General features: G+C 39.1%; 1 protein-coding gene across 1 annotated transcript in view; it reads left to right on the top strand.

Annotated features, from left to right (window-relative positions):
* Nucleotides 1-14,592, top strand: part of LOC133068461 (glycerophosphodiester phosphodiesterase domain-containing protein 4-like) — a gene marked incomplete at its 5' end in the record, with an annotated part of 127,568 nt that overhangs the window by 12,949 nt on the left and 100,027 nt on the right. Inside the window, 2 exons of the mRNA XM_061159682.1 lie at nucleotides 10,710-10,803; nucleotides 14,198-14,257. Coding sequence (XP_061015665.1) covers nucleotides 10,710-10,803; nucleotides 14,198-14,257 — 154 coding nt within the window. The remainder of the gene's footprint in view (nucleotides 1-10,709; nucleotides 10,804-14,197; nucleotides 14,258-14,592) is intronic.

Here is a 14,592-nt window from a genome sequence, read left to right as displayed (position 1 = left end):
AATTGATGTTAATTCATCTTTAAATATTTAAACTCTGCCAGTGAAACAATTGGTCATGTGCTTTTCTTTTTTTGGGAGGGTTTTGATTACTGATTCACTCTCCTTTCTCATTACTTCAAATCTTACTCTGATCAGATTTTCTAGTTCTTCATGATTCAGTCTTGGTAGGTTGTTTGTTTCTAGAAGTTTATCCTTTTTTCTAGATTGTGCATTTTGTTGTTCAGTTGTTCAGTCATATCCAACTCTTTTTGACCCATGGACTGCAACATGCCAGGCTTTCCTGTCCTTCAGTATCTTCTGGCATTTGCTCAAACTCATGTCCATTGAATCAGTGATGCCATCCAAACATATCATTCTCTGTCGCCCCCTTCTCCTCCTGCCTTCAATCTTTCCTAGCATCAGGGTCTTTTCTAATGAGTTAGCTTTTCACATCAGGTGGCCAAAGTATTGGAACTTCAGCTTCAGCATTAGTTCTTCCAATGGATATTCAGAGTTGATTTCCTTTAGGATTGACTGGTTTGATCTCCTTTCCATCCAAGGGACTCTAAAGAGTCTTCTTCAGCACCACAGTTTGAAAGCATCAAAGTTGTTCATAGTCATCTATTATGTTCCTTTCTGTGATATCAGTTGTAGAGATTCCTTTTAAATTTAAATTTTCATTTATTTGGATCCTCTTTTTTCCTTGGTTAATCTTATTGATGCTTTGTCAATTATGTGTATTTTTTCAAAGAATGAAGTCTTAGTTTTGTTAGTTTTTTTCTGTTGTTTTCCTGTTCTTTGTTCCTAGTCTGTATTTCGTTTACCAAGTAAATTAGCTCTTGAATGAAGAGAAATCCTTGAGGAAGAGCCTTGCTGCATAAAGTGATCTGCCCATATAGGACTGTATAATTCACCCTCCAAGGAAGATCTGGCTATTTACAAGGGTGGTTGTGCACCAGGCCGAGAGAAATACTTTTGGGACAGTTACTGGGTACTGACTCTGAATTGATACAAATTTCTAGAGATATAGAACAGCACTATAATTCACCACTCAGAGTAATCAATGGAAGTAGGTAATCATTGGAATCCCCAAATCCACCACCCTGTGGTTATTTCTTTAGGTTTGGAATGCATAGTTGGAATACAGTACTCAGAAGCAGGCAGAATCCTCACAGCAGTACTCCATCTTCAGATAAAAGTTATTAAAACACAAGAGTGAGGTCCCATTGTTTCTAAAGCTACAGGTAAAGTTATTGGGCAATATTCCATATTTGCTCCATATTCCAAGTTGTTCCCATAGCAAATTACCACAAATTCAGTGGCCTAAAGCAGTATCCATTTATTTCCTCATAGTTCTTTGGGTCAGATGTCGGGTGTGGTTGGTTGTGTACTCTGCTTAGGATCTCATAATGAAATCAAGATGTCCACTAACCTAAACTTTTACCTGCGTCTCTGAGTGAGAATTCACTTCTAGGTTCATTCAAGTTGTTGGCAGAATCCAGTTCCTTCTGGTTATAGGAATGAAGTGCTCTTTCATGAATGATTGTCAGATGGGAGTTGTTCTCAACTTCTAGCTTGTGACATTCTCTATCTTCCAAGTTAGCAGTGGTGTTTCTAGTCCTTTTCACTCTCAAATTTCTCTGACTTCTCCTTTATCATCTCTGTGACTTCCTCTTCTGATTTAAGAGCTTATGTGATTACATTGGATTCAGTCTGATAATCCAGAGTAATCTCCCTAATTTTTTCATTTATTCTTTTTTTAAAAAACTTTTTATTTTATGTTGGAGTATGTTGATTCACAATGTGGTATTAGTTTCAGGTGTATAGCAAAGTGACTCAGCTACACATGTACATGTATCTGTTCTTTTTCAAATTCTTTTCCCATTGTTCCATAACATTGAGCAGAGATCCCTGTGCTACACAGTAGATCCTTTTTGGTTATCCATTTAAAATATAACAGTGTGTACATGTTGATCCCAAACTTGCTAACAGCCCCCCATAATCATAAGTTCATTATCGAAGTCTGTGAGTCTGTTTTTGTTTTGTAAGTAAGTTCATTTGTATCACCTTTTTTTTTTAGATTTCGCATATATGGGATGTCATATAATATTTCTCTTTCTCTGACTTACTTCACTCAATATGACAATCTGTAGGTCCATCCATGTTGCTCAAGTGGCATTATTTTATTCTTCCTAATGGCTCATTAGTATTCCATTGTATATATTAATATGTGCCCCAACTTTGACATTTCTTCTGTAGAGAGACACAACTTCCATGTCTTGGCTGTTGTGGACAGTGCTGCAGTGAACACTGGGGTGCATATATTCTTTCAGACTATGTTTTTTCTGAATATATGTCTAGAAGTGGACTGTAGGGTCATATGGTAGCTCTATTTTTAATTTTTATAGCAACCTCCATACTATTATCCATGGTGGCTCTACCACTTTACATTGCCACCAACAGTGTAGGAGGGTTCCCTTCTCTTCGCACCCTCTCCAGCATTTATTCTTTGTGGATTTTGTGATGATAGCCACTTTGACTGACTATTTTAAAGTCAGCTGATTTTAACCTTAATTATATCTGCAAAGTTCCCTTTACATTTAACATCATCACTCATATGATACTAAATGATAAAGATCATGAGAGCAGAATTCTGTGTGTGTGTGTGTGTGTCTGTATATTTTTCTCTTCTTCCATTCTACCATTGAAAATAAGATGCATTCATGGTAGTTAACCATATATATCAGTACTTAAATTAGAGATGTAAACATCCCATAGAGGTGATAAAGGACCTTTGTATCCTCTTTTGGAGAGAGGATTGGTATAGTTTTGGTTCTTTGAGAAATAATCACATTGTGTAAGATAGAAAGCAAGGATGGTTACTGGAGGTATGTATGAATATCAAGTTGACCATGAGTAGACTGTGGTAGTGTAATAATGGGGTCCACTTAGGTAAACCAAGTCTATATTTCTCACAGTTCCATTCCCAGTATAAGATTGTGTTAGGATTAGTTACAGGAGAAATTCATTTAGTTTGGAAGCGGGAAGTGAATCATAGCTATTTCTTTATATTCTAAAGATCAGTGATGCACCCAGGCGTTATGACAGCCTCCATGCAATGTCGGTACCTAGTAATTCACTTAGTTGGCATGGGGAAGCACTTGGGCCCACATTCTTCTTGCTCCTGCCAGGTCTTCTTCAGCTTCTTCATATCCTAGGAAAGATTAGTTAAATGTAGCTAAATGATGAAAACCATGAACTTTTTCTGCAGGTCACCTTTTTTATCCAAGGTTGGAGGAAGTGTGTTATGACTTTACTGAATACAGACTCAGTCGTGTCTAACTCTTTGTGACCCCATGAACTGCAGCACGCCAGGCCTCCCTGTCCATCACGAACTCTTGGAGTTTACTCAGACTCATGTCCGTTGAGTTGGTGATGCCATCCAACTGTCTCATCCTCTGTCATCCCCTTTTTCTCACACCTTCAATCTTTCCCATCATCAGGGTCTTTTCAGTTCTTTGCATCAAGTGACCAAAGTATTGGAGTTTCAGTTTCAGCATCAGTCCTTCCAATGAATATTCAGGACTGATTTCCTTTAGGATGGACTGGTTGGATCTCCTTACATTCCAAGGGACTCGCAAGAGTCTTCTCCAACACCACAGTTTAAAAGCATCAATTCTTCAGTGCTCAACTTTCTTTATGGTCCAACTCTCATACCCATACATGGCTACTGGAAAAATCATAGCTTTGACTAGATGGACCTTTGTTGGCAAAGTAATGTCTCTGCTTTTTAATATGCTGTCTAGGTTGGTCATAACTTTTCTTCCAAGGAGCAAGCGTCTTTTAATTTCATGGCTGCAATTACTATCTGCAGTGATTTTGGAGCCCCCCAAAATAAAGTCTGTCACTGTTTCCCCATCTGTTTGCCATGAAGTGATGGGACCAGATGCCATAATCTTAGTTTTCTGAATGTTGAGCTTTAAGCCAAATTTTTCATTCTTCTCTTTCATTTTCATCAGGAGGCCCTTTAGTTCTTCATTTTCTGCCATAAGGGTGGTGTCATCTGCGTATCTGAGGTTATTGATATTTCTCCCGGCAATCTTGATTCCAGCTTGTGCTTCATCCAGTCCAGCATTTCTCATGATGTACTCTGCATATAAGTTAAGTAGTCAGGGTGACAATATACAGCCTTGACATACTCCTTTCCCGATTTGGAACCAGTCTGTTGTTCCATGTCTGGTTTGAACTGTTGCTTCCTGACCTGCATACAGATTTCTCAAGAGACATATCAGGTGGTCTGGTATTCCCATCTCTTTCAGAACTTTCCACAGTTTGTTGTGACCCACACAGTCAAAGTCTTTGGCATAGTCAATAAAGCAGATGTTTTTCTGGAATTCTCTTGCTTTTTTGATGATCCAGTGGAAGTTGGCAATTTGATCTCTGGTTCCTCTGCCTTTTCTAAACCCAGCTTGAACATCTGGAAGTTCACGGTTCATGTACTGTTGAAGCCTTGTTTAGAGAATTTTGAGCATTACTTTACTAGTGTGTGAGATTAGTGCAGTTGTGCGTTAGTTTGAGCATTCTTTGTCATTGCCTTTCTTTGGGATTGGAATGAAAACTGATCTTTTCTAGTCCTGTTGCCACTGCTGAGGTTTCCAAATTTGCTGGCATATTAAGTGCAGCACTTTCACAGCATAATCTTTTAGGATTTGAAATAGCTCAACTGGAATTCCATCACCTCCACTAGCTTTGTTCATAGTGATGCTTCCTAAGGCCCACTTGACTTTGCATTCCAGGATATCTGGCTCTAGGTGAGTGATCATAGCAACATTTGTTATGTGGAGCACAGGATGCTAGTGAGCTGAAGCAACAAGATGGTTCAGCAGCAGGCTGCAAGAGAAATTAAAATAGAGAAGTTTATTATTTGTAGGTACTGGAGGAAGTACACGGTGCTTTGAGCCCACCCAGGGAGGCCAAGGGAGAATGTAGACAGAGAGCGAGGCAGGACCTAGGCACATGCCTTTATTAGGGTCTATGGCTAGAGTGCTTTGTGATTCCTGGGCTAGGGCCAGATTGGTTAAATCATACTATAAGAGGAAAGTTCTTATAAGCCCTATGAGAGTCTTATCTAAGGGGCACATAAAGCATACAGGTGCTGGGAAACATGGGAGACTGTTGCCCATAAGGACTGTTGGGAAAGTCATATCAATAACTTTTATTTGCTTATGACTAAGGGCTGCTGTCTAGATCTTGTCTAGATCACTAGCATCTGAGAGTGCTAGTGTCAATTTGAGGTCTCTGTGGTTCATTGGACAAACAAAATGGAATCCAGGCAACATCATTGATGCTAAGCTAATACAAAGCAATACCATCAGCTAAGGTGTTAACATTCGCTAAGGAAAGTTAGCTTCCAACAACAAAAAAGACAACTCTACACATGGACATTATCAGATGATCGACACCTAAATCAGATTGATTATATTCTTTGCAGCCAAAGATGGATAAGCTGTGTACAGTCAGCAAAAACAAGGCCTAGAACTGACTGTGGGTCAAATCATCAGCTCCTTACTGCAAAATTCAGTCTAAAATTGGAGAAAGTAGGGAAAACCCCTAAGCCATTGAGCCTAAATCAAATCCCTCCACATAGTGGAGGTGATAAATAGACTCAAGGGATTAGATCTGGTAGACAGAGTGCCTGAAAAACTATGAACAGAGGTTCATAACATTGTATAGGAGGTGGTGACCAAAATCATCCCCAAGAAAAAAAGTGCAAGAAGGCAAAGTGGTTGTCTGAAGAGGCCTTACAAGAGCCGAGAAAAGAAGAGATGTGTAAGGCAAAGGAAAAAGGGAAGGATATACCCAACTGAATGCAGAGTTCCAAAGAAAAGCAAGGAGAGATAAGAAAGCCTTCTGGTGTGAGCAATGAAAAGAAATAGAGGAAAACTATAGAGTGGGAAAGACCAGAGATCTTTTCAAGAAAAGTGAAGATACCAAGGGGACATCTCATGCAAAGATGGGTGCAATTAAGGACTGAAATGACAAGAAGCAGAGATATTAAGAGTATTAAAATATTAAGAAGAGGTGGCAAGAATACACAGAAGAACTGTGTATTTTTTAATGACCCAGATGACCACAATGGCGTGGTCACTCACCTAGAGCCAGACATCCTGGAGTGTGAAGTCAAGTGGGCCGTAGGAAGCATTACCACGAACAAAGCTAGTGGAGGTGATGGAATTCTAGCTGAGCTATTTCAAATCCTAAAAGATGATGCTTTTAAAGTGCTACACTCAATATGCCAACAAAGTTGGAAAACTCACCAGTGGCCCCAGGACGGGAAAAGGTTGGTTTGCATTCCAATCCCAAAGAAAGACAATACCAAATAATGTTCACACTGCCATACAATTGCACTCATTTTACTTGCTAGCAAGATTATGCTCAAAATCCTTCAAGCTAGGCTTCAGTAGTACATGAACCGAGAACTTCCAGATGTTCAAGCTGGATTTAGAAAAGGTAGAGGGACCAAATTGCCAACATCTTTTGAATCACAGAAAAAGCAAGAAAATTCCAGAAAAACATCTACTTCTGCTTCATTGACTACACTAAAACCTTAGACTGTGTGTATTGCAGCAAACTGGAAAATTCTTGAAGAGAGGGAAAACCAGACCACCTTATTGGCCTCCTGAGAAACCTGTATGCAGGTCAGGAAGCAACAGTTAGAACCGGACATGGAACAGTGGACTGGTTCAAAATTGGGAAAGGAGTACATCAAGGCTGTATGTTTTTACCCTGCTTTTTAAACACATGCAGAATACATCACGTGAAATGCTGGGCTGGATGGCTCACAAGCTGGAATCAATATTACTGGGAGAAATATGGGTAACCTCAGGTATGCAGATGATGCCACCCTAATGGTGGAAAACGAAGATGAACTAAAGGGCCTCTTGATGAAGGTGAAAGAGGAGAGTGAAAAAGCTGGCTTAAAACTCAACATTCAAAAAACTAATATCATAGCATCTGGTCCCATCATTTCACAGGAAATAGATGGGAAAAAGTGGAAATAGTGACAGATTTTATTTTCTTGGTCTCCAGAATCACTGCAGATGGTGACAGCAGCAGTGGAATTAAAAGACCCTTACTCTTTGAAAGAAAAGCTGTGACCAACCTAGACAGCATATTAAAAAGCAGAGACATCACTTTGCCGACAAAAGTCTTTCTAGTCAAAGCTATGCTTTTTTTCAGTAGTTGTGTACAGATGTGAGATTGTGGCACTGGAGAAGACTTTTGAGAGTCCCATGGACAACAAGGAGATCAAGCCAGTCAATCCTAAAGGAAGTCAGCCCTGAATATTCATTAGAAGGAATGATGCTGAAGCTGAAGCTCCAGTCTCTGGCCACCTGATGTGTAGAGCTGATTCATTCGAGAAGACCTTGATGCTGGGAAAGATTGAGGACAGTAGGAGAAGGGGGTGACAGAGGAGAGGTTTGGATGGTATGGCTGACTCAATGGACATGAGTTTGAGCAAACTCTGGGAGATAGTGAAGGGTAGGGAAGCCTGGCATGCTGCAGTTCACGGGGTTGCAAAGAATTGGCTCTTGACATGGTGGTAGACAAAAGCTCCATGGCTTGTGTGTGTCCTCATGTAGAACCTGTTGTGTCTTTTGTTTTTCCTCAGAGTTGCTGTCAGCTGACAGTTGATTCTGCTGATACGCATTGTGGTGTGTATGGTAGACATTGGGAGAACATGCCAGAAGTCTGCACCTTGTATCTCTGGGAAAGCAAGGAAAGGCTCCTAGAAGGTTTCTTTAAATATGAGCGCAGAGACTGGATGTAGATGGGAAGGCTGACTGGGCTGCCAGACAAGGGCTGTCTCTATTGGATGAGAAGGACTTCATCCAAAAAGGTGTGTGATCATTCTGCTGCTGCTGCTGCTGCTAAGTTGCTTCAGTCGTGTCCGACTCTGTGTGACCCCATAGACGGCAGCCCACCAGGCTCCCCCATCCCTGGGATTCTCCAGGCAAGAACACTGAAGCGGGCTGCCATTTCCTTCTCCAATGCATGAAGGTTAAAAGTGAAAGTGATGTCATGTCCAACTCTTAGCGACCCCATGGACTGCAGCCTACCAGGCTCCTCCGTCCATGGGATTTTCCAGGCAAGAGTACTGGAGTGGGTTGCCATTGCCTTCTCCAGATTATTCTGCTAGAAAGATGTAAAGCAATGTTGTAGAACAGAGGAAACTGCTTGAAAATAGTAAGTCAGAAGAATCCTAAAGTGGGCAATCCATGTGGAATGAAGTCTACTGCATAATCTTGAGCAATTTTATATACCCAATTTAAAAATGTGACAGCCAAGAAACACTTTTTTCAATTCCACTCAGCTAAACAAACACCTTTTCATTCTTCTCACTTCCATGCTACTTGACTACTGCTACCTATATTGAGTACAACTCCATAGGTCAAGAAGAAGTAGAAGATGAAAGGAGAAAAAAAAACTAAACAAACAAACTTGTGTAAAATTCTTCCTGCAGTTCATGGTGAGTCGGTGGTAACTTTATCTGAATTTGGTGAGAGGATTTTGAGCTGAACTAAACTATAACAATATCAATATTTACATATAATTGAATGTACAAAAGAAGACCTTTTAGGTTCAAAGGGAGTGAAAGAAAATAAATGTGGCCAGAGAAATGATTAGGAAAGATAGAGGCACCATTAAATAGTAAACTTTAACTTCCTCACTTGGAAAATGAAGTCAGTATCGTTACTTGGCTAAGCAGTTTGCTGAATTCTTTGATTATATCTCAACAGCTATTAAGTCCATCTTTCATTTAAAAAAAATTGAAATATAGCTAATTTGCTTCCCTGGTAGCTTGGTGGTAAAGAATCTATCTGGTAATGCAAGGGGTGCGGATTTGATCCTTGGGTCAGGAAGATCCTCTGGAGAAGGAAATGGCAACCCACTCTAGTATGCTTGCGTGGGAAACTCATGGACAGAGGAACCTGGTGGGCTACAGTCCAAGGGCTCACAGAGAGTTGGACACAACTTAGCAACTAAAACAACAACAAAATAGCTAATTTATAAGTGTAAGCAAAGTGATTCAGCTACATATATAGAGATATGCACACACACGTGCATATATATATTTTTTTTTTTTCAGACCTTTTCCATTATAGGTTATCTTGCATGTTTTCTAAGATCTCCATTTTATGGTTTTGATAATTAATGTGCTTATTTTAAAACATCTATTTTAGTTATATGAATGTGAGACCTTTATTTTTCTAAAGATCTTGATTATTTTGTGGTTCTTTTCTGATCATTCTATTATGTTTTTAGTGTTCAGGTTATTCTTTTCATTGACATACTGTGTGGATTTGTTGATACTCCTTACATGTTTTGATTGCCTTCTGTGAGTTCATGGTTTACAGAGTACTCTTAGAGTCTTGATCTTGGATAGCTCTCACTCGGATAGCTGCTTGCTTGTTACATTCTTCTTGATGTATATTATAACTCTTCACCAAAGAGAATTTCCTTACTTATTTGTAATGTGGCTTTTGTTCACATATCTATATTTTATACTGGCATACCTTGGAGATATTGAGGGTTTATTTCCAGACCACAGCAATAAAGTGAATATAGGAATAAAGCAAGTCACACAGTCTTTTAATTTCTTAGTGCACATAAAAGTTCTTTTTATACTATACTGTTACTATACTGTAGTATGTAAGTGTACCATAGCATTATTTATAAAAAATGTTCATGGCTTAGTTAAAAATTATTTTATTGCTAGATAGCTAACCATAGCTATTTATGAATAACTTGCCTTCAGCGAGTAGTGGTAGTAACATTAAAGATCCTTGATCACAGATCACTACAACAAATATAATAGAAATGAAAAATCTTGAAATATTGCAAGAATTGCCAAAATGTGATACAGAGATAGGAAGCAAGCAAATGCTGTTGGACAAATGATGCCAGTAGTCTTGCTTGATGTATGGTTGCCACAAACCTTCAGTTTATAAAAAATGCAGTGTCTTCAAAGTATAGTAAGACAAGTTATAGGTCTGTATTGTTAAAATATAATTTCTCCAGGTTTTATATGGTGAGAAGGTAATCTCTGTTATCTTGAAATGAACAGTCTAAAACAGTTTTGACATACAATACGTGGAACAAGTTTAATCCTGTTTTCCTTAGCTTATCATTAGCAATTTTCTCTCATAATCTCCTTTAGGAATAGAACATGTCAAAACAGTTTTTAAAGGGGTCAAATACCTTACACAAGATAGAGAAATTGACATGGTGGCTTGCAGTTATATAAGAAAACGTACATTCACATGAACCAATAATCTTCCAAAATGGAAAGTGTTAAGTTTTATTAAGGCAGTAGATTTTTTCTCTTTTAGAATTCCAGAACTTCTATATTATATTGTTTTTTAAAGAGAATATGTGTTTTGAATATATATTCTGAATAACTTTTTAAAAATGATACCACTTATACAGAGCCCCATTTAAAGTACCCAGTTACCTATAGGACAGAGTTAAAACTTCTCCACTAAATATCCCCAAAGTTCTTCACCCCTCTGTTCCCAAATTGCTTCTCTTATCTCCCAGTTTTCTTATACCTCATCTAGTTGGTCTTGTCGCCCCTATCCTTGATGCAGATGCTACTAATTTTCTTTCTTTCTTTCTTTTTTTTTTTTTTTTTACTGTATTTTAAGGATTGAAACTTATTTTTGCAGGGTCATTTTTATAGGTACAGGACTCTGGTTCTTCTGGTCCATTGTCTTACTGAGTTTCCTTGGGATCCTGGTTGCCTACACATCATTGCTCTTGGTGAGTAGTGTTTTCCGTTTCTCCCACTCCTTTCGTGAGTAGCCTCACTAGGTACTCTGTCTGTGGCATGGTTCTTAGTTGGTGCTGGGAGCCCTCAGAACCTCAGATCACACTTAGCAGAGTTGGCATTTACATTAGCTACCTGAATATTAGGCAGGAGGGATAGATGGAGGAAAAGATGCTTGTGCTGTTAGAGGATGTGTCTTACCACTTTGACCCTTAGAAAGAGTGGTAGAACATCCTTTTTCTCTTCTCTTGTTTCATAGCCTATTTCCTGGTATACTTAGTATTATCATTTTAGATGCTCACACCTTCATATGGCAGTACCTTTACATATTGAACTACTCATTCCATACAAAGCCTATGCCCTAAGAGTAAGTCTTTCTGGGTCTTATAAATTAGCTAGCGTGTCAGACCTGTTTTAATGCACAGTTGCTAGTCCCTTAGTCCAGGTGCACTAACTTGTTGGCTCAGATGGTAAAGTGTCTGCTTGTAATGTGGTAGACTCGGGTTCAATCCCTGGGTCAGGATCCTCTGGAGAAGGAAATGGCAACCCACTCTGGTCCTTTTGCCTGGAGAATTCCATGTACTGAGGAGCCTAGTAGGTTGCAGCCCATGGGGTCGCAAAGAGTCGTACACAACTGAGCGACTTCACTTAGTCTAGGTGCAGAGTACATTTTAGCAAATATCTTTAGGCAATAGAGACCCTGCCTCTGTTTCTGGACACAGTAGGGTCATGTAGTATGAGAAATCCAGGCCAGGAAATAGAGGAATTTGAAGAAGTGGAAAACTTGTGAGAGACTGATTCTTAGGTAACTGGAGTTTTTCAGTGCCTTTTTATATATGGGGCATAAATATCTTTCTCTGATTCCATGATTCCTTGTCTCCACTGATTTCTTGTCTGGTTCAGAAGAACTCAACCCCCAAATCAGTTAATATTTGCCTTAATTTTTCTTTCAACAAAATGTGTTGATCATTATATGCGTGATAGTAAGTACTGAGGATACAGAAATCAAGAAGACACGTGCAGATTTTGTTTTCATGGGGGCACTTCAGAGTGATAGGTATGAGATATAAAGTTATAATAGTCTTTAAATCTTAAAAGATGAAGCTGTTAAAGTGCTGCACTTAATATGCCAGCAAATTTTGAAAAAACAACAGTGGCCACGGAACTGGAAAACGTCAGTTTTTATCCCAATCCCAAAGAAAGGCAATGCCAAAGAATGTTCCAACTACCGCACAGTTGCACTCATCTCACATGATAGCAAAGAAATGCTCAAAATTCTCCAAGCCAGGTTCAACAGTATATGACCTGGGAACTTCCAGATATTCAAGCTGGATTTAGTAAAGGCAGAGGAATCAGAGATAAATTGCCAACATCCATTGGATCATCAAAAAAGCAAGAGAGTTCCAGAAAAATATCTACTTCTGCTTTATTGACTGCACCAAAGCCCTTGACTGTGTGGATCACAACAGACTGTGGAGAATTCTTTTACAGATGGGAATGCCAGACCACCTTACCTGCCTCCTGAGAAATCTGTATGCAGGTCAGGAAGCAACAGTTAGAACTGGACATGGAACAACAGACTGGTTCCAAATAGGGAAATGATTACATCAAGGCTGTGTACTGTCACCCTGCTTATTTAACTTATATGCAGAATACATCATGAGAAATGCTGGGCTGGATGAAGCACAAGCTGGAATCAAGATTGCTGGGAGAAATACCAATAACCTCAGATATGCAGATGACACCACCCTTATGACAGAAAGTGAAGAAGAACTAAAGAGTCTCTTGATGAAAGCGAAAGAGGAGAGTGAAAAAGTTGGCTTAAAACTCAACCTTCAGAAAATTAAGATCATGGCATCTGGTCCCATCACTCCATGGCAGATAGATGGGGAAAGAGTGGAAACAGTGACAGACTTTTTTCTTGGGCTCCAAAATCACTGCAGATGGTGACTGTAGCCATGAAATTAAAAGACGCTTGCTCCTTGGAAGAAAAGCTATGACCAACCTAGACAGCTTATTAAAAAACAGAGAAATTACTTTGCTGACAAAGGTCTGTCTAGTCAAAACAAAGGTCTGTCTAGTCGTGTATGGATGTGAGAGTTGGACTGTAAAGAAAGCTGGACGCTGAAGAATTGATGCTTTTGAACTGTGGTGTTCAAAGACTCTTGAGAGTCTCTTGGACTGCAAAGAGATGCAACCAGTCAATCCTAAAGAAAATCAGTCCTGATTTTTGGAAGGACTGATGCTGATGCTGAAACTCCAATACTTTGATGCGAAGAACTGTCTCATTTGAAAAGACCCTGATGCTGGGAAAGATTGGAGGTGGGAACAGAAGGGGACTACAGAGGATGAGATGGTTGGATGGCATCACCAATTCAATGGACATGAGTTTGAGCAAACTCTGGAAGTTGGTGGTGGACAGGGAGGCCTGGTGTGCTGCAGTCCATGGAGTCGCAAAGAGTTGGACATGACTGAGCGACTTAACTGAACTCAGGGGATATTGAAGAAAAAGGAATAACATCATTTTATTTTATTTTATTTATTTATTTTTTAAATAACATCATTTTAGATGATGTTATTGTAACAGACTTTGGAAGGCCTGAAAAGTGAGTTAGTTCATTAAGCATAAATTAGATTTCTATTTAGGAAAATCATCCTGGAAGTTGTGTTCTGGAGCCTCAGCCTCCTGAGCCTCAGTTTCTTTTCTTCCAAATGAGCAAGATAATATTTAATAAAATGGTATTTTATAAGGTTGAATAAAGAACAAGTGAACTATATTCATGAAATTGTTTTGATAAAAATCTGCCTCATACATTCTCTCATTCATATCCTAAGCATCTGAGGACTCTCTTTTTTCATTCCTGTCTCCAGACTGACTTGGTGACTGGCTAGATTTAGGTTCAAATTCTATCTAAGATTTATTGACTAAATACCGATGTTAATGATAGTGGCTAGTAGTTATAACAGTGGCACTGGTTCCTCAAGACAGGTTTTTTAGATGACCCTTGGAAAGGCTGGCCCTTGACCTCTGTTCTCTAAGAAGTGACTGAGTAATACCTACCAAGAAATTGGTAGGAACTCAAGAAAGATATCAATATACTAACTTTGCAAAATCCCAGAGAAGATAATAATAAATTCTTCCAGGGGCTGGTGGTGAAAGGTACAAGTAGGAGGTGACATGTGAACTTTCTTTGAAGCTTCAGTGGCATGGGGATGTGGGGAGCTTTTTAGCAGAGGAACAGTATGGCAAATTTCCAGCATATGAAAACTGATGTAGCAAGAAGTGAATGTAATACCAGACTGTGAAAGGAATTTTGAATTCAGGAAAGTGTTTTTGGCAGCATCTTGGGGATTTCAAAATAATCTTTTTTTTTTTTCTTTTTTCAGGTACTTGGGTTTTTGTTGCTTTGGGAGGGGATTGAATTGTACCTGCACTGGTGTCATAAGGTAGGACATCTGAATCTTCATAGGAGTCCTGAGACCAGGACTGAATGTGCCTCTTTAGCATTGTGTCAAACACAGAGCTTCCCTTTGTTTTGTTGTTCCCCTTATTAAAAAAGTCTACTTACACTGTTTTAATTGAAATCGTTAAATTTGTAAGAAAGGTAACTGATGTACTGAAGGAACTGAACCTAAACTTTATTTTGTCTCCCTACTATGGACTCTGTGACTCTGTTCTTCTCATTCCCATAAAATCTTAGGCAAGCTCTATTATTTTCCCAGTCCTTTATAGTCACAAGAACAGTCTTGTTTCATTCATTAAAAATTGTGCTTCACTCCAA

The sequence above is a fragment of the Dama dama genome, chromosome 2, assembly GCF_033118175.1.
Source record: "Dama dama isolate Ldn47 chromosome 2, ASM3311817v1, whole genome shotgun sequence".
NCBI classification, from domain to species: Eukaryota; Metazoa; Chordata; class Mammalia; order Artiodactyla; family Cervidae; genus Dama; species Dama dama.
Note: the sequence above shows the minus strand (reverse complement) of the source record. Positions and strands in the feature narration are given on the sequence as shown.